The 21,424-nt window shown below is 38.1% G+C and overlaps 1 protein-coding gene across 1 annotated transcript in view; it reads left to right on the top strand.

Moving 5' to 3' along the window:
* The window catches only part of LOC122797671 (cytochrome P450 2D15-like), a 545,264-nt gene that overhangs the window by 408,039 nt on the left and 115,801 nt on the right, over positions 1 to 21,424 (top strand). The window contains exon 6 of the mRNA XM_044066214.1: positions 13,519 to 13,660. Coding sequence (XP_043922149.1) covers positions 13,519 to 13,660 — 142 coding nt within the window. The remainder of the gene's footprint in view (positions 1 to 13,518; positions 13,661 to 21,424) is intronic.

The raw sequence follows: 21,424 nt of genomic DNA, 5'->3' as shown, positions 1-21,424 counted from the left end.
GCTGAAAAAACATTCAGTAATATTTAGATACCAGTGAATTAGAAGGGCTCAAAAGGATCCATAATACTCTTAGATTTTGTATAAGGGATTCAGATGATTTAATCAAAAAGGGTAAAAACTTACGTGATACAGACTTCAAATTAAAACAAAAATATCTGGCAGGTATTGTGTAGTGGGGAAGGAGAATTGAGAAAGAATAATGCGGCTATGCAAAGTGTACATTTTTCTGATATTTAGTATGTATTAATCCACAACAAACTCAAAGTAAAACATTTGCCTTGAATATAAAAAACTTAATTGTGAAAGTCAGAAAGGTCCAGGCAGTTATGATAAAAGGAATCCCATACAGAGGAATTCATGGTTCCCAGTTTTAAACAAATTACAGTTAAAGTATATGAAATACTGAAATGAGAAGCTATCAAATGCTTGGAAATGATAAAGTGAATAAATGAAATGACAAGGTGTATTACTAATATACAATATAGAGATATATTTTATATTGCATATTTAATACGAGTTTGACTAAGGCAAATTATAAATAAATGACATGAGCGCTATATGAAGTAAAAAGCAGGTAAGCAGATAATGAGTTAAACCATTCTAAAATTGTGGCCTTTAATCCCTGTGGATCCCCGTTATGAAACATCCCTGGATTTAACCCAGAAGACTATGGAGAATTTTTTGGTTCAGTCAGGCGAAGGACTGACACCATCTGTCCATATAGATGGTCTAGATGGTTTAGACCCCACTCAGGGTAATTGAAATGATATGGTCCCAGGCATATTATACAAACTGGATGATGATTAATAATGAATGGTTTAATGTATGTGATATAAAAAGGATGCTTTGGAGAAAGGAGTCACTTTATATTTTGAAATTTAATACTTTATCTCCCTGGAGGCTTAACAAGGAGTGTAATCGGAAGTGTTTTTTTGCAATTTGTGTTATGATTGTTTTAATTATGTAATTAGTTAATTAAAGAATAGGTATGTGTATTTAAAGGTTTTTATGAGAGAACAGAGTTATACTCTGTAAAGGCTGAAGGGCCAAGGTGCTAGAGAATATATATATTTTTTATTTTAATAAAGTATGTTAAGTGTTCTAAGATAACTGGTCATCCTCTTTTCTTTGTGATTCCTGATGAAACAAAAATACTTTCCAAGAAAGTAGAAGTAAAGGATGTAACATCACTGAAAATAATCTATAAATGCTTTTGTCTCTTTACAGAATAAGCACTGAGAGTTCATCAGACTGATTTTCAAACACACAGCACTCCACATTATATAACATCTAAAAATCACATGACCACATATTAAAATCACATCACCACATTCCAAAACTAAATGTTGCTTAAATGCATAGTTACCCTACAAACAGTCACCATTTTTTTAGTTTTTCTTTTTTTTTAAAATAACTTTTAAAAATTGGCTAAACTTTAAAGTATGCCATAATGGAGAACAAATGTTCTCTAGCCAGTATAAATGAGCAGGTAAAGCCTAGAAAAAACAAGCACACTGCTTAATGGTAGCAAATTAGCTTCTGTGAAATACGGGTTGAATAAAAAAGAAAGAGGCTGCCATTTTGTTTGCACTCATTAAATGTGTCTGTTTAGCTGGCATCAGAAAAACAAAAAAAAAGTAAATAAAAAGAAAAATAAATAATGTAATTAAAGTAATTGCAACAGTACTTACAAGGACTTGCCATTTTACTTTTCCCTAACAGTGGTTTAAAAAATGTACTTAACAAGTGTGGGAAAATAAATTAAGCAAAAGTAATGAAATTACGTGTCTGTCTGCATCTCTCTCTTTCTCTTTCTGTGTGAATGTGTGCTCTGTGCGACTATATTTGTGAGACAGAGTGCACATATCTTTCAACTTCTTTGCTCAAGAGTTCTAGACAAAGCCAAAAATAATGGGTCGGCAAAGGCCCAAAATCAGAGGCAATATTTAAATATTACTCTAATTAATAGAACAAGAGGTTTTGCATCAATATACATTTTCTTAGTAATAAGAAGTAAAAAAAACTCTAATGTGTGTCTTTACCAATTGACTGTAATCCTTAATGAATTACCAGAAAATCAAAAATTATATGAAGGACAAGGCAAAAATATGAGACAAAACCAGGAACATTCAGCAAAATCAGGCAATTTAGAGGTATAACATGCATGCACATAACTGTTTTTAATAGGTGATGAGGTAGTTTTGTTTCTAGCATAGAATCAAAAGGCATTAAGAATAAATATTTGGTTACCTATCACATTGTCATTGCTCTGTCTCAGTAATGAATAAAAGGCAGAGATTTTGTTGCAGCTTATTAGTGACTGGAGTATGGGAACAATTAGCAGCATTAACCTCTATTATATTACCTTTTTAAAGCCCCTGTGGAGTCAGGTTCTCTTTTGCACTTATATGCATATGTCTGAGGAGGTGAAGCTTTGGTGGTTAGATGGTAGCTGCAGTTAGCAGTATGAATCATGTAACCATGCCAGCAAAGGTAGAAGTCCTCAGATGCTGAATGAGCAGATTGCTTGACTGACCTTAAATAAAACAGGCTGAAATGTTCTAAGGGTCAACAAAAATATAATAATAATAATACCATATCTTCAATGTTTCTCAGCATAGAAAAAAATTGCTAACTAACCTACTATAGAGGAAATTGGTGTTACCCCAGCAACCATTCAGCAATACCTTTTGTTAGTATAGGAATCAGTCTAATAGAACAATCTATTGCTTAAGACCAATAAGAAAAGTGTGTTAATTCTCATTGCTGAGATATTGTATCCAGGCAGCCACATATTCCTTCAGTGATGCTCTGATGATAAGCAAGTCTTGTAGTATTATGAACAGCTTCAAAACCTCACATCCTCTTCCTCAACTGTGCCTGGAGATGAATCACGCCATATGTGTCAGCTAAACAGACAAAGAAGAGCTCTACAGACATTATACCACTTTATAATTTATTGCTCTACAGTCTGATGTGACCTACTAGTGTTAAAACAGATGTAATACCGTTAACCAAAACCCAGTTGTTCAACACCCACTTCATTGTGTACCACTCTTAGAGTAGTACTAAAAACAGCTCCTTAACAGGCATTTTCTAACTGGTCATAACCCTGGTGTATGAATTTTTTTCCTATTTCTCTGTTTTGATTTACAGTTCAGCCCTCCCCCACACACACAATTTGGAGAGCCAAGCACGATAAGGCAAGTTCTACACAAGTATGACTCAGATAATGATATGAATCCCAGCATAAAATCCTTTTGAGTCAAATACATAACAGAAATGTATTTCAAGGCATTGGCATTCAAGTGCTTATTTTTAGTTAATTTTAGTCTTGTTTGTTATTAGCTTCTTCTATTCAAATATGAAGTGACATGCTTAATTCATGACCTCTCTGATTATTATGTTAGCAATCAAAGTCAATAACCATGGTTCTTCAGGTTTTTCATGTAGAATAGCTGATATGCCTTGTATTTGCTTTTGTTAGCAATTCTTGTTTGGGTGAAGAATTAAAATGTACAGAATGATTACTACTGCAGTAGCCTAAGCTATATGCAAGGACATAACAGCCCGACAGCTTCCAAATCTTCATGGCACCTTCCACTCACCCAAACCATTAGCCAGCCTGAGCTGAGCAGACCAGAAAGACAAGTTTGGGTGCCAAGCCAAGCCCTTCAGGGCTTTCGTGCCAGAGGCAGGCTGATCCCTGAAGGACAATGTTAGGAACACCCAGACATAAAAGTCCACACCCTGGCAAAAACAGCACACCAAGAAATAAGGGAGATGTAGGGAGGGAGTGGCTACTGCAGCAGTGATTATTTGAACATCTACTGTTATGTTATAGTACAGCTGTACTATGTTTTTCATATTGGTCACTGCTGCAGTAGCCTAGGTTACATGGGTAGATTACCATGGCTTACAGATTTGAGGAGGTGGGAGGAGAAAAGTCCAGGAGCCCCTGGAAAATGGTCCTGGCAAAGCCTGATCTAGACCTAGAGAAGTAATCAACCTTATAATGCTTTGTAAAAGTATGCACAGAGGATCAAGTTACTGCTTCTAAAATACTTCTAGAATCTAATCCTTTCCAAAACACCATAGATGGGGCCTTAACTTTGCCTGGAATAGTGCTGCTGTAGTGAGAAAAACAAAAAGCAACAGGCTTAGACAGCCAATTGGAAATAGTCTGCTTTGACACAGGTTGTCCCTTCCTATTAACCTTCACAAGAAATGGGCAATTGATCTGAAGATCTGAAAGATTTAGTTCTGTCAAGATAGTACCCAAGTTGCCTTTGGACAACCAAGGTATGGAGCTTCCTTTCTACCACATTTTTAGGTTCAGAAAAGAAAATGGGGAGATGGATAGTTTGTCTTAAAGTAAACTTGGATACCACTTTAGGCACAAAAGAAGGATTAGTTCTCACGGAAACTCTGTCCTTATGGAAAATGAGGTAGGGTTGACTCACTGTAAGAGCTTGAAACTCTGGTATCCTTGCAGAGATCAGAACAATCAGTAAGACTGTTTTCCATGTTAAGAACCTGAAGTCAGCCAGGTTAGCTGATTCAAATGGAGCAAGTGTTAGTTTCTCTAACACAAGACATAAGATTCCTACATGGGGCCACCAGTTTTCTTCTAGACATCTTATGCAAAACCCCATTCAAAAACATTTTAACATGAGAATGCATTGAAAGAGGAGGATCCATGGGCAAACATACTGATATGGGCAATAAATGAACCTTGATGGAGGAGTAAAAAAGCCATAGGATAGTTACTTACACAAATATTGTAAAATCCAGAACAACTAGCCATGAATAGGTGGTGGTTATGTTGTTGATACCAACTAGAAAATCTTTTTCATTTGCTAATATATGATTTTCTAGTAGCAGGCTTTCTTGCCTCAGTTACTACCTGCTGCATCCTCTCAGTAAACAGGTGTCTACATGGAATTATGACCTTATCATCCAGGCAGTCAGTTGAAGTTGACTGGAGTTAAGGTGTATCAAACACCCCTGAACATGTATGAATAGATCTAGTCTGTGAGAAATCTTAAGAAATCTTATGGTAATTTCCCCTGGTCATTTCAAAAAGAATGGGAACCAGTGACCACTGTTGCCTGGGCCAGAAAGGAGTCACCATTATGAACTTGGGGGACTCCTCCTGAATCTTCAGAAGTACCCTGGATATCAGTGGAAGGGGTGGAAAAACATAGAGGGACATTCCTGTCCAAGTAAAAGAAAAGGCATCTGTCTTCCAGGCCTTCGTGCATGGAGTCCTAGAGCAGAATCTTGCAAGATGATTGCTAAGAGAGGAGACAAATGGGTCTGCTTGAGGAACTTCCCACAGATGGATCAAATGTTGGATGAACCCCTGATCTACTTTCCATTCGTAAATGTCTGCCCTCATCCTGCTCAGCTTGTCTGCAACACAACTTTGCTCTGATGGACTGTAAGATGCCTATACAGTGAGACTGTGCTGTGAATCTATATCACAAGATAATATGGCTAGTCTGCAAAGCAGATATGACCTGGTTCCCCCTTGCTTGATGATGTACCATATGACTCTGGGATTGTCTGCAACAACTTGAATAGGTAGTTGAATGACTTGATCAGGGCAAGCATCTCTTTCATATTTATGTGCTTGCATCTGTCTGCAGTGTCCCACATACCTTGCATGTTTATCCCTCCTGAAACTGCTCCCTGAGAAATGTCTGAGGTGTCTGTGGTGACTGACAGCTTTGGAACAGGGAAGAACAGTAGACCTGGATTTAACAGTATTTTCTCCACCAGATGATTTATTTATTTATTTATTAATATTATTTAACATTTGTTTACTGGGAAAATCTGACTGGGATAGAGCCCATTTTCAGTGGAGGCCTGGGGCGAAACACTCCAGATGCATGTCTTTGGAATGTGGGAGGAACCTGGAGCACCAGAATGAAACTCACGTGAATGTAGGGAGGACAGACTTCGCACAGAAGGCACTCCAGCCGAGAAGCAAACCAGGTAACCTCCTGCAGTGAGGCGGCAATATTAACTGCTGTACCACCACACCCTTCTGGCAAGCCCCGGCAATGGGATTTGAAAGGACAACGGATGTTTGTGCTGGGACCAAAGAGACTTCAAATAAGTGGAGTCTTGCCAGTGGTATCATGAGAATCATAGATGCCATGAGACCCAAATTGCTGAGATATTCCATCACAATGACTGAAGTCTGAGTGGAAAACCTTAGAAATAAACCTAGGTATAGATCTATTTTTCCTGTATAACAAAAGCTCTTTAACTGAGGTGCCTAGCTGACACCCTAGGAAAAAAATCCTGTGTGAAGGAGTCAAAACAGACTTTTGAATATTCTCTTGGAATTTCAGCTTGTGCAAGAGATTTCTCACTGAAGTGAGAGATTCCTGGCACTTTGAAAATAGAATCTGCAAAAGTAAACAAGTCATCTAACTATGGAAAAATCTAGATACCTCCGTAGCCTGTAATGAGCTATAACTGAAGCTAGACACCTTGTGAACACTCTTGGAGCAGTGTACACTCGTAAAAAGGCCAGATTTTTGCCTCATATTTTTGATCTGTGCCTCATAAAATTTGTGATTTTCTGACAAATGACAGGGATGATTTGAGGATTGAAGTCACATAACATACATTTGTGTTTTTAACTTCATATTCTTCAGGGAAATGCATGCTAACACAAATCCTGTTATTCTAGCAACTTTCTAAGTTTGTAAATCCAAAGGCTGTGCTCTCGTCTTGAAAGCAAAAAAGCGACCAAGGATCCGCCAAAAACTAAAAGAACTTGTTTTTATTGTAAAATAAATAAAAACCATATTGAAGGTTAGCGCTTTTGTTTAGACAGTGTAAACTTCATCAGACAGCAATCCACCAAATACTACACACTTAAATAGTACTGCACTTCATCTGATTGGCTAAAATCTCAATTGGAATACAATAAACCCCTCAATTGCCTTGCCTTAAATTCTCATATCCAAGACATATATCTAAAACTACAAATATCTGTGTATATATCATGTTTGCAACACATGTAATAAAAAATCAAACTCAAAGAATCAAGTTGCTTTCACCAGTGTGTATGTATATAAATTTCACATCTATTATTATATTGTTATAAAACATCATGTTACAGGTGGTAATAGATCTATTTTCAACATATGCATGCTGATATATGGTTTCAAGTCCCAACCTATCCAGTTCTGACAATAACTTATCCAGTATTACCTTCTCCATTATTTTTCCACAACATGAAAGTAGACTTAAGGGTCTATATGACTCTGGGTTTGTCCTACTCCCCTTTCCCTTAAAGACAGGCTTAATAAGTGCATGTCTCCAGTCTTGAAGAATCTCCCCATATTTATATGACCTAGTGAATAATAGATGTAATGGCAGTGTAAGTTCTTGCTGAAGTGTTCTCAGGTCATTGTTACTTATTCCGTCTCCTCCCTGTGCTTTGTTTGGATCCAGTTTGTGCAGTTCTTTTTCAATATAATCTAATTGAGAATTGATAATGTGATCCAGACACACAAAAATTTAAAAAATGACTGAAATTTGGATGACTAGGGATGTGATGATAATCATCTTTTAAATCTAGAGTTACTAGTAAACTTAAGTGAGGAAGAAGAGGTAACAAGTTGTGAAGTGACAGCTTTTAGAACTTGGGCACTATCACAAACAGGTTTAGGAGAGAAAAATGCAAAAGTAGTCTCCAAGCATTTTCTTTCTTTTGTATTAAAAACATCCTTGAATAAAAACATTTTCCTACCTGGGAAGGAGGAATTGGTTCTTTCACTCCCTGGAACAACATGTGATGAATGAAAAATGGAAATACAAGCGTCTGGTCTGGTGGTTGATAGATTACCCCCTGGAAAGGAGGGATATCCTCCCACTGCCATTTGTAACATTGATGGATGATTTTTCAGTACCATTTGTTAGAAACTATCAGTTTCAAGAGAGGAAAGTAGAGAGTCAGGCTTTCTGGAAGGAAAGGGGGACTGCCAGAGTTGGGGGGGGCAAGTTCCCTTAAACAGTAATTCTGGCTTGTTGGGATTTCCTTATTTTTGGGGGGTTCCTGAATTTTTTCTGGGACCCCCTTGCCATTTCTTTTTAATGATCTGGTCACCTGCATTTTGTTGAAATTTGGATGGGGGACAGAGAATCCCTTTGAAAATTTGAAAAATATTTACAGATTCTGGTATCAACTTACTTCTCCCATCACATTTATTATCATTTGTGTAGCAGAGGGTCAAAAAACAAAATTGCTATCCAAAGGAGAATCTAAAATCTCATTTTAACATCATCTGGGAGGCTCTGAGAACTTAGCCAGGCAAGCCTCCTTAATACAGTACCCGTGACCAACTGAATCATACACACATTGCAAACAATGAGAAGTGTCTTGTACAACAGAAGAAACAACATTATTTAAAGCATATGTTTCCTCACAAGAAGAAACTGCAGAAAAACATTCTACATACGTTTATGATTAGTCAGAGCAAACCTTAACATGTGAGCCTGACAATTCAAAATTCTGAAAATCAACGTTTCAGAAGCATACACTTTTTCCCCGGATTTATAAATAATTTCCCCATTCTTATCAAAAAGAGTAAGATTGGAAATAACTATTTTTTAGCAGCAGTAGGATTAATTAAAACTGTAGTAGTGTGTTTCATGTATATATGCAAAACATTTTTTTTTATTTTCTGTTCGCATACCTCCTGATTTTATGAGAATTGATAGGACAAAGAACCATGTAAAATTTAAAGCCTTAAACTCTAACTTAAGTGACAGCTCAGTGCACTTTAATTCTGAGATTTTGGCATTTTTTTCCAAATTGTGCCAATAGAAATGAAGTATATTCACAAATCAGTACACAAATGGCAAATATCAGTTTCATGCTGCATCTGAAATGTGTGTTTGGAATTCTGAGCAACACAAATGTCAAACAGTTTAAGAAAAAAAATAAGCCTAGTAAAAATTTACAACATTCATAGGTAGTAAGCTTAAGTTTACACCAATTCATTTATAGTACTATAGTGTCTTTTTAGTGGTTCTGTGACTTTCTGTCGATGGTGTTCAACAATCTGATATAACCAGCTTTCGCTGTTCCTCATTGTGAGTCAGGACTTGATAGAAGTCAGTTGCTAATTTGACTGCTTGTTCGGCACAGTTGTTAACAACACACAAAGCTCTAACAGTTTGTTTTGCAATGATAAAGTCAGGCATGTCACTCCATGCTGCAGGATCAGCTGTTAGGAAAGATGGGTTTATGTTGACAGCAGTGAACAGATTCATTGATTGTTCTGTTGCGAAGTCAAATAAGGTCATGCCCTGGAAACTGGCAACAGCTTTTGCACTGACTCTCCTTAGATCTTCCTTACTGGGTTGCTGTTTCAAGGCTTCAATAATGTGCTGCTTCTCTTTGTTATGGACTCAGTCTGAGAACAAGGACAGTGCTATGAGATCTTCGCTCAAATACCAAAGGTGTCCCTTGAGCTTTCGCAAAGCAACTCGAGCCAGCTGGTTGTCTATGGCTGTAAATGACTCCAGTGTCTGCAACAAGCAAAGATAATTGAATGGAGCATTGCAAGTGTCAGTAACTGAAAAACATGCCTTAATGTACACTGTCACTGTGAAGAGGCAGAGTCGGTGAAAAGCCTGAATTTCATGTGCAGTTAATCTAAACTGCTCCTGGAAGGAGTAGATTTTAAGGCAGTATATGCCTTTTGCCATCCACCTGGCATGATGGTATACACCAGGTGGACCAAAAGCAAATACGTCACCTTGTGGTTTGTCATTGAGGGTGAGCAGTGACAGTTTGAGAAATTCAAGGTAGTCATCATGAGGCTGTGTTTCACACGTCAGCTTGTCTCGCAGTAATGCAACAACCTCACTTTGCTTCTCAGCTAGCCAGTGTTTCTCACAGTCTAATAGGCATCCATTACTTCCAGTTTCCTTAACCAGTGGAGCGAATGCATTCAAGTCAAGAAGTTTCCAGTATTCTTTAAATCTTCTAAAAACTGCTATTTGTGGTCCTGAAGTTGGGAAGAACATGTCAAACACTGACATAGAAATAATTTCTAAAATGTGATGTCTGGTAAAAACAAAACTATTTTCTCAAATGCTTGGTGAATCACTGTGATGGCACCTGTGTGCACACATGTATTGGCACTGGTAGTATCTAAACACAAACCGGCTAGCCATTCTGGAACACCTGGCTAGCTATGCAATGTCTGTACCACTACTTGCCCCATCTGCTCACCAGTGCTTGATGGAAGTTGGGATATGTCAAGCAGTTTTTCAGTATTTCAACCTGTAACAATTGCCATGTAAAAAGCAAATTCTCCATCACCTTGAGGTAACAGCTTCCCATCAAAATGTGCTACAAGGGGTGTTGATGGTTGAAACTGCTTCTTTACTTTCTCAGCAATGGATTGTTGTGCAGCTTGCCTTGCTCTGTGTATTGAACTTGTAGACATGACCAGATCACTTACGTCAATGCCAGCCGCTTGCAGCACCAGTGCAACAATATGCATTGCTTGATGAGACGTTATTCTTGTGTGGTTCAAGCTGGCAACAAAAGAGGATCATCTACCAGTCGGCATTTCTTCTATACCAATTCAGGTGATCCTGTATCTACTGTGCTCACTTCTTTGACAGGCTGTCTACCAGTTACTAAATTCTGGTGGTATTTGGAAATGTTTGCTGCTGCAGCATCTTCATCATCATTTTCATGTTCATTACTGTCTTCTGCCTCTGTCAGCTCTCCAGCTTCTCTGACTGTTTCTTTCAGCTGTTCTTTATCTTTGCGTTTCATTTTTTCCTGTAGTCATTTTTCATCTTTCCTTTCCTTTCTGTCCATTCGTTTTTTGAATTCAGTGTCCTCTCCACCAGTTATCATTTTTCTGTCTGTACGTTGATGTTGTAGAAAATCCAAGTCTTCTTGAGTCTTTATCAATAATTCTGCATCAGCATGCCCCACATCAAAAAGCTTCAAAAGTGCATTGCTAGAATCTGTTTCTAACTGAGACTGTGTATCTGACTGGCGCTTCTTATTCTTCCTGATTCTAGAATGCTTCTCATACAGACTTTTGAGTTTTGCCACTGCATTCGGCTTCTGCGTTGTAGGTATGCTAGCTAACTGCCATAACTGAAGAACTTCATGAGCAGCATTTGAACAACTCACTGAAAGAGTTAATTTGCTGGTCTTAAGATCATAGAACAGTCTGCATAAAATGTGACTGTTGGTTGGAAGCTGATTTGACCAAGTTGAGATATTAATGGCAGGTAACTGCTGGCCAACAAGCCAGACATCAGCAGCAGCTCTGGTTGACTTTCTCACTGAGCTCATGGTTCACCATTAGGGGGACTGGGCTCTATCAATTAACATTAACACTGCCAGCCACACGTGCAGAAACCATATGAATTGATAAATCATCAAAAAGTAATTTAATACAATGTTTCACTCTGCACAGTGTAAACAGGAAACAGCATAGATGTTTGAGCAATGAAAATAGAATTAAATAGTGCACAAGGCTTTAAATAAGTAAAGCAGGTTGCAGGAGGTTTTGGAAGCTCAAGTAAAACTGACTGGAGACAGATTAATACAACACTGGAATGCAATTAGTGGTACTGGAAACAGTGTTATTCTTTACATGCTGTGAGCTGTCACTTAATGAAGTCTGACAATTCTATTTTTTTTGCATGCAAACACAACTCACAAAACCTCACATTTTAGAAACTTATGCAAAATGATTAGAGAAAATCATTTTTTAAAACACCCTAAGCTGTAGTTGTTTCTGGTTTGTGAAGGGTATATAAAAACTTAAAAGATTGAGGAACTTTATACATCCTATCTGCCATTTTAGGAGCAGTTGGCTGACTGTCAGGAAAACTGCAGGGAGTAACACACATAGCCTCCAAAGATGATAGAACTGGAGGGATTTGTAAAGAGTCTGAAAATTCCTTCTGTAAAAGCTCATGGTGTTTTCTGAGGGCTTGAGAAACATCAATGTTCTCCCCACTGAAAACTCTGGGATATTCAGACAATAGTCTTAGAGAAAAGAAATCCCCACAGGGAGAATCAGAAACTGAGCTGTCCTATGAGTTTGAATCAAAAATCTGAGGAGAAAATCTTGTATTTTCCCCTTCATCTTCTTGTCCAGATTCAGAATTGTGACTTTCTTCAGGAAAAGAGGTATCCCTCTTTCTTTTACCAGAAACTATTTTATAGGAAAAATCAATAGCCTGATTTAAGCCCAAAGTCAGACCAAGTAAATTACTCCTGTTCAAGGAAGTTTGAGGAGGAGAACATACATGTTTAGTTTTGTTTCCTTTTGACATGAAAAAATGGGGCTAACAGTATTATTAATTGCAACAGCAGCTTCCAGAGTGGATGGGTACAGCATCCTGACAAAACAGGGAAGAATTCTCTATTCCCTCTGCCAGGACCAATAAAAACGTCTCTCCCTTGCCCACTGGAGAGACCCTAGTAGCCATAGAGAACAAGACTAACCCCTGATCTATAGTGGTTGTTGGTGCTACACCTCAGAATCTGGTAACGATGAATTTTTTGAGATACAACTAATGACCACAGTACAGTCTTTCAGCTGCCTCTGAAGCAAATTGCTAGCCTGCTGTGGTGGCAAAGGCTGCTTGCTTAACTTTTTATTTTTATTTTTGTGGCTGGAAAAAGGCTTGACTATGGAACACAGTTTTTCCACTGTCAGGCTGAAAATGGTGCCTCTTTCCCATGAAAAACAAGAAGCAAAAGCTGGTTAATGTCTCAAAAAGGCACGTTTTTCACAGAAAAATGCAGTATAGTGCACTTTAAAATGCTTTGCCAGCACCCAAAAGTAAAAATAAACACAATTTCTCCATAGAAAAAATGTTTTTTTTAAATACTTTGAACAACTATTAAACTGGTAGAAAAAAGAGCCCTCACATTTTAAAGTACAATACAGTCTTGTAACAGTTCATTAAAACAAAACTCCTAGCTTTAAAATAACCTTCCTAAACAGGAAAATGTTATCAAAAATTTTTGAAAAGGAAAGTAATTTCCCTGAAGGGAACTTATCTGCTCAGAAAAAGAAAAGCACAAGACAGCCAATGATCCTTGAAAGCCTCAGAGGAGCATACACTTTGGTGGCAGGAAAGCTCTGAAGGGCTTTGCACATGGAAGGTGACCTGAAACTTTGGAAACTGTCTGACTGTTATATCCTTGTACAATTTAGCCCATATAGCTTAGGCTACTGCAGCGGTGATCAATATGAAAAATATTTCACTATACTTGTTTAGTGGAATAACTTTAATAAACAGAATTAATTCAAATGTCAAAAAACTGGCAAATGTAAAGAAAAGTAATCACAGCTATTCCAACACTCCTGATTCTAGTATATCTTAGGTTTGACTGCTCTGTAAAGTGTCTACTAGTTTTATTGATCAAAGCTAATAAAAGTGACTTTTAGATATCACATTTTCTGAGTTATGATCTACTTCTCTAATTACCTGCAGGCTAAAGATGACCCAGATACAAGCTTCAATGAAGGGAATTTAATGTTTACAACTCTGGATGTGTTTTTCGCAGGCACAGAAACCACTTCTACAACGTTGCGTTGGGCTTTACTTTTCATGGTGCTTTATCCAGACATACAGAGTAAGTATGGGGTAAAAAGACAGATGATGACTGATAGAACTTATGATAGGGTCTCCTGTCACGTGGAAGCATTGCACCAGATAAAGCAGGCTACTACAGGTAGTGTTCGAAATAAAATTAAAGGGGAAAAATTACCTCTGTTTACTGGATAAAAATATTTATATTATGGTATTAACTATGTTTCTTGTGTCATACCCTTTATCATTTTGGAAAAGTGTGAATTTATTTGGAGCCACATATGTTATATGATATAATCTTCCATGTGAAAGACAAACAGCACGCTATTTACTTATTATTTTTCCTGACCTTTTTAGGAATATTAGTAAATTAAAAATGTATTTATTCCTTTTTGCCATCTTACAATAACTTGCATTCCTACCTAGCGTTTATTTCTCAAAGGGTGTTATAATCTGATAATTCACCATTATAGATGTCAAGCCAAAATACATGCAATAGTAAAAGATGCAAAGGGAACCAATAGAAGTTAAAAATAAACTTAGTAACATTAGGGTAACAAGTGATATAGGATAAGACAAATGTGTACAGGCAGGATGCCATAAATCTACAAACCCTAAGCTGAGCCCTAAAACAAAGTGTTGACAAAAAGTTGTATGTTCTAAAAAAAGCTGACAAGTTAGCTGCGCATATCTTAAAGTACACCTAGTCAGCTATGATCGCTACTATGCCAAATAGTTCAGGTTTATGGATCCTGAGTAAAATGTAACAGTAAAATAAATTTAGCAAAAACAGTCTCTGAAACAATGTTCTAGCATGTGTAAATAATGATCAGGAAGCAGCACTTAGGTACCCAATAACCAGTCTTGTAACAGAAGGATGAACTAATATTTGAGGGCCCAAAATTCCACACTTATTAAACTTAATGTGAAATTAGATTGCCATCTCATCCCCTTTTGATAACCACAGTGGTTATTTTGGAGATGACTATGCAGATTTAAGTGTTACAGTACTAAGGCTCTTGATGTTACTGCTTTATGTTTTGGAGGGGAGACTGGGTCTGCTTATGTTTTATGAACTTTTCTTCCTAAAGCATGATGTAGGATTCCAAACTAATATCAGTTTGCTACAAATCCATAAACAGAAAACATAGAAGGAATACAGCTACTGAAGTTCGGCTAAGCAGACAAGGTCTAGAAACCCTTTAATATTGTAAGAAAAACTTACCAAGGCATGTCCAAACTCATGTACTCAAGAGACCAGTACTGCTTAACGAACAACCCCCACCAAAAACAAAACAAGAAAAATAAAACAAGAAAAAAATGTTCACCGAGCATGAAACATATATTAATAAAACTCCTTGTGATTATTACTGCCTCTGCTATACAGCAAGTATTCAAGGGGAGTGAAAGAAAAACTGGATGCAAAGATTAAACAATATAAACAAGAAACGAAGCTAAAACAGCCTACAAAATTAGAAAAACAATTAAGAATGCCAGGAACTAACTAGCTAAAATTAAGTAATAGTTCTGGCCCATTAGAAGTGAGAGGCTGAAACTTAAAAATATACAAATTGTCCCTCTGTTTCATCAAATCCTCTACATTATAACCCAGTCTATCAGAAGAGACCATTGATTTGTAATAACCGCATGGTAAATATCTGCACTGTAGCATTACTTGAAATTAATGCCATCTAGATTGGGATGGCAGACAATGATATACTCTTAAAATGTTCTTTTGTGCTTATTTAAAAGCATTTTTTTATTTCCCAAACATGCATAAAATTACACAAATAAAAAGAACTTTAATTACTTAGTCATAAGCAAGTAAGTATAACACATACATGTGTTTTTTAGATAAAGTGATAATCATTAAAAACTTATTTACCAATGGCTTCAGTTCTAGTAGCAATTAAAGGTTTACTTTCTTGTGTTGGTGATTACACACAGTGGCTGCATTTCTTGACATTAAGACTATATGAGAAATTTAAAGCTGTTTCCATGTCATTTTTAAATGAGAATTAGTCCCTTCTTTTTTTACTGAAAGCATTTGCCAGCTTCTTGTTATGGACTAAATCCTGAAGAATGACCAATTGGTCACCACTTCAAAATAGTTCTGAGACACAGAAGGCCTTTCAAATACAAGCTTCATACAGTTGTGAGTGGCAGCATGTAAATAATTTTAATATCTTTTGCTGAAGTATTAACTACCACACCCACTACCAGGATGGCTTATGTTTGTAATAAGGCCTCTAACTTTGTTAATCCTGAGCCTGTTTGTTAAAGACTTCCTCATGCTTCAATGTTTCTTTCTTTGGTAATGTATTTCCTATCTGCCAGCACTGTAACCACTCTCATGCTTGTCTCATTTTCACTCAGCATTTGACAGAATCATTACTAGTTGTCATTGAAGACATTAAGTCTTTCTGCCATCATTTTAGTTCCCTACAGCTGTCTCTAAGGACAAAGTGGAATTAAATATCTCTTTTAGGATGCTACACAGCAATATATGGTTAACATTTATACTCCTGCTCTCATCCAAAATAGCCTGCACCATTTGCATTATCCATTGCAGCATGTCCTGGTCATTTACTGTGAATGTACTGAGCCACCAGCAGAATTTTATCTTTAGTTGTTTCCATTTCCAAACATGATAATGAGAGTGTGCTCAGCCTTAATCAGCTCCCTGTTAGTAGTGCAATAACTCTGGTGAGGCTATAGCTGGCATTAGGCATAGGTGACTTAGGTGGCCACCTAGGGTACCTCTCAGCCAGGGATACTTTTACAACTTCTCTCTCTTTTTCTTTTTTCCCATGGTAAAAATATGTCTGGTTTGACAACTTAATTTAAAGTAGACACAGCTGCAGCACCCTATAAGGAAAGCACACTTCTTAATTTCTATGCTTTCTGCTCAATTTCACCCATGATCTAGACAATGAATCACAGAGCATTAAAGTCTCTGAGTCTCTGTGATTCACTATCATAATAACACGGGGTTTGAATGAGCAGGAAACATGGAAGCTTTGAGGAATAGAGGGTACTCATTGCAACAGCATTGGGTGTCTAAAGCCAGCAGCATTGTGAGGGTCTGTGGAAGGTTTGCAAGAGTCTGCCCTGGTCAGGGTGCAACTCAAGCATAATGGACTAGTTTGTAGCTGCTATTTTTTCCTTGTTCTATTTTTAACTCTGGCAAGCAGCCAGATTTAGGCAGCTGACTTTGTAGGACTAATTTGAATCATGTGAGCCAAGATGAATACTTTATACAGTGTCTGGCTACTGCATGTGTTTAACAGAGCTGAAATAAATTACTCTGGCCATTATTATTTCTTTTATATTTATTTTATTAGAGTCAGAAGTCTGAGATGTATGCAAAGTCCATGTGATTTTTGGGTATATTAGCTTTCTATGGATAAAGGTGACTTATCCTGTTTGGCTGCTGTTTGCTAAAAGTAAACTAACAGTCATTATGGCTTTGCAGGACAAATTTGTATTTGTGAAAAGCAAGCTGAAATACTTTTCTGTGGGTGGCTACAGTGTGTTTTGTGAAACTGAGTAGAAATAAATTAACAGTGCCCTATAGTTTTTATTACATTCAGACATCTGAGGTAAGCAAAGTCAACAAAGGAGATACAACTGGTAAGCTGTGGGGAGTGTTGTCTGACTCTGGTTTAAAATGACTGACCCTGTTGTGTCTTGCATATGTTAAACTGTCATTATTCTGGCTTTTCTGTGTATTTATGAGAAACAAGTTGTAATACTTTATTTTGACTGCTGTTATGAAGAAAAGTTGAACTACACTACTTTGGCCATTCTATTGTTATCACAATGAGACATCTCTACACAGTCAACAATGTGGCTATAACTGAAGCTACTGAAGCTGTCTGTGGATGAAATAAATTGACGCTGTAATCAGTTTCTCAGGTTAAATAGTATTCTAGCTCCAATTTTCTTGTACCCAAGTATACAGTGTGCACGTGTGTGTGTGTGTGTGTGTGTGTGTGTGTGTGTGTGTGTGTGTGTGTGTGTGTGTGTGTGTGTGTGTGTGTGTGTGTGTGTGTGTGTGTGTGTGTGTGTGTGTGTGTGTGTGTGTGTGTGTGTGTGTGTGTGTGTGTGTGTGTGTGTGTGTGTGTGTGTGTGTGTGTGTGTCTATACATTCACTCATCTTATGATAGACCAGATTTGTCAAGGGAAGTCACAGTATGTGTGTGCATAAGTGAAAACGTGGAGAATAATATCACCGATTTTATCTGTGGTCATACAAAATTTTGGGAGGATGCACACATAGGTGCTATCACGACATATATCTACTGCATGTCTCCTTATACCTACCACCCGATTAATTCAACTGGCTCTACTCTGAGGTGTGCACAGATGTTTGATATAGCCAGTGCGCTTCTGTTTAGCAATAAAAAAGCAACTGTCTTTAAAAAAGAAATAAGGTATCAAAAGCAATGGAGTACATGTAGATCCTCAGAGCTTCTAGGATTTCTGTGCCCCCCCCCCCAGACCACAAACCTGGATAAAGTGGTTTTGACTCATTTTGAAGGGGTGGGTGTCTCCATGCTCAGCCTCTGTGCCAGACCCTACATAGTCTAAAACTAGTCATATTCAGAGTTGGGCAGAGAAGATCATAGTAGTTTGTGTGGGGTTGACTGTGAACAGTTTAGTTATTATTTCTGTAACTATCCTCATAATTAGACATCAGAGGTGTGCACAAAAGGTTATTGAAGCTTATCTAGTGGAAGTGCACTGTCTAAGAGCAATAAGATGTTAACATGATGACGTCTTTCCATGATAGGAAGGCCCTCATACTGAGTATTTGCAGGGGGTGGCAGGAGGAGTTTGAGGAGCTTCTAGTGACACCTCAGTGGAAAGGGTAGCAATGTCCCAGAGGCTATCCAAGATTGCACTAGGAAAATGGTAAATTTCCTGATCCTCACTCTATTGCGATCTCCATTTAAAAGTTTGGAGTTTTCAAAAACTCGATCATATGGTTTCGACCATATGGAGTTTGAGTTTCTGAAAACTGCATCAACTATATATATATATATATATATATATATATATATATATATATATATATATATACAGAAAAATGGAATACGGAAACATGTTCAAGAAGTCTCAAGCATTAAAGCTTGAGTGACTACAAAACTTTGCAATAGAGCACCTGGAAAAACTCCTTGTCTTACATACTTTTGAAATGCAGATTGAGATATAACTTGTGAGTTTAAAGCATATTTTCAATAATTAAAACATATAGATAGCTAGATGAACAGACTTATAGATATCCCCATACATGCATATATGCATACATTTAACAATGGCTTTAGGAAGCTGCATTGGTTGTTGCTGCTGAAAAATGTTTTGCCATTTGATACTTCATTATTAATTCAGGGAATTTTTTCTTTGCATTTTTTATACATTATTTGTACTGCACTTAACTTTGCTTAGTTAATGTATATAGTTATGTATATATAACATTCTAGACTTGGTTCTCTCCAACATGGTGACCGCTACACCACTCCCATAGTATGTTCTTCCCTGGTGAGATCAGATATTCAGTCTATCTCATTCAAAGTTTCTATCCCACCCAACACCCCCCTCCCCCAGATGTAACCAGGCTAAGGCTAAAAAAACTTCTCAAAAGCTGATTACAACCTCTTAAGAGAGGGTATCAGTAGCTTCATTCCACCGCCCCCTCAGAGGATGCAGACAACTATGCTGAACAGTACACCAGTGCAGTATACAAGCACCTGTACAACTGCATGGACTCAGCCATACCCAACAGAACTAAAACCTGCTACTCAAGGAAAGACAAACCTGTCTGGTAGATCTCCGCTAACAACAGGCTTTATTTACAACAAAAGAAAGAAACTGTTGTCCAAGGGTAAAAAGGAACAAATTCTAAATTTAAAAAACTCCCTCCTCAGCCTCAACAAGCAAATTAGATCACTGGTGAAAACCTCCAAAGCCAATTATGAATTGAAATTAGCCTCTGAAACAAAGGGAAACCACAACGCCTTTTTCAGTTATGTCAGGAACCTCTATGGCAAAGCCCATGTTTGTTCCAAATTAGTACTTAATGGTATCACTTACACTGATCCTGTTGACTTAGCCAACCAGCTAGCAGATAGGTTCAGGGCAAACTTCACCCCCTATCCCCCCAAGCCCAATTTGACATTTCCAATACTTGTCCCATTCTTTACATCTCCATAGGTCAACTGTTCAAGGCCCTATTTAAGGCAAAGAACACACCTCCCATGGGACTTGATAGTATCCCAGGCTGTATTCCGCACCATCTCCAGCAAGAACTAGTTTCACCATTGAGCACCCTATTCAACCACAGCTTAAGTACAGGCTTCATTCCAGCAATGTGAATAATTGCCATTGTCATCCCCTTGCACAAAGGTGGTGCCACTACTGACCCTGGAAACTATTCCCCCATTAGCTTGACAAGTCTGATCTTTAAAGCTATGGAGCATATTATTATGGATCTCATAAACAAGGACATAGGCAACCTCCAAGCACTTGACCCCACCCAGTTCGGATTCATCAAGGGCAGATCTTGCCTGTTGAACCTAGATGACTTTTTTGAGACTGTCACCAAGGCCCTGGATGAGGGAAAGTCAACACATACAGCTTATGTTGACTTAGCCAAGGAGCCAAAGAGCCAAAGCTTTTGAAACAATCCCCAACTCGGGCATTATCAAAAAGCTAACACAACTGGGCATAAATCCCTATTTCATCAGGTGGGTGGCCAACTGGCTCACTGATAGGGCCCACAAGGTCAAAATAGGTGCCTCCACCTCTGACAGCAGACCTGTCACTAGTGGTGTTCCCCAGGGATCTGTCTTGGGACCTCTACTGTTCGGCATCTACTTCTGAGAGGTCCACACAAAGACAAAAGGCCTGCGGCTAACCACGTTTGCAGATGACTGCAAGTTGGGTGCTATCATTGACTCCCAAAATGATGTTAACATACTGCAAGGGGGTCTTACAGCAGCAAATGACTGGTACCGAAGTCATGGCCTTAAGTTAAATGCAAAAAAATTATTATCATATCATTTGGAAAAAACACGGCCCCTACTGATTACCTCATCAACAAGAACCCCTAAGCATACAACCTGTGGTGAGACACTTGGGTACTTACATTGACAACAATCTCATATTCGACCATCATGTAGTGGCAGTGGTCAAAAAAGCCTTTTACTTGATTCATCTCATAAGTAAAGGGATTGCATCTAAAATAAGGAGGTTATTACCTCTCTGTACTCCTCCTTCATTAAGCCAACAATTGAGTATAACACCCCATTTGGTATGTACCTCTCCAAATACCTGCACCAAATAGAAAGGCCACAGAAATACCGTACAAAGAGAATCCATGGCCTCCAACACTTGTCCTATGCGGACAGGCTCAAATCACTATCACTCTACTCAGTATTGTACAGATTGCTCAGAGGTAATCTGTGTCTCACCTACAAGGCAATACTGGACCCTGGCCTAATAGATAGAGTACGTCTATCCTCACTCATTACCCACTTGAAAGGCCTAACTCTAATATGCAACATCAACAAAACCTGCTGGAGAGACAGAGGCTGCCCTGTCTCTGGAATAGACTTCCCATACATGTCAAACAGAGTACCTCACTGACCCTCTTCAAGCGCAACCTTGATGAGTGGATGGGAAACCACAAATTGTCCCAGGGGTTCCACCTGTGTCCCTCACTGACAGGGGTGACAGGTGCTGACTGAGGTTTCTTTCTTGGGGATAAACTCTTAGCTAGGCTTGTAAGGGCCCCAGGGTCATT

Source organism: Protopterus annectens, chromosome 1.part0 (assembly GCF_019279795.1).
Source record: "Protopterus annectens isolate FY-2018-M chromosome 1.part0, PAN1.0, whole genome shotgun sequence".
Taxonomy (NCBI): Eukaryota; Metazoa; Chordata; order Ceratodontiformes; family Protopteridae; genus Protopterus; species Protopterus annectens.
The sequence above is the reverse complement of the archived record's forward strand: the minus strand, read 5'-3'. Positions and strand labels throughout refer to the sequence as shown.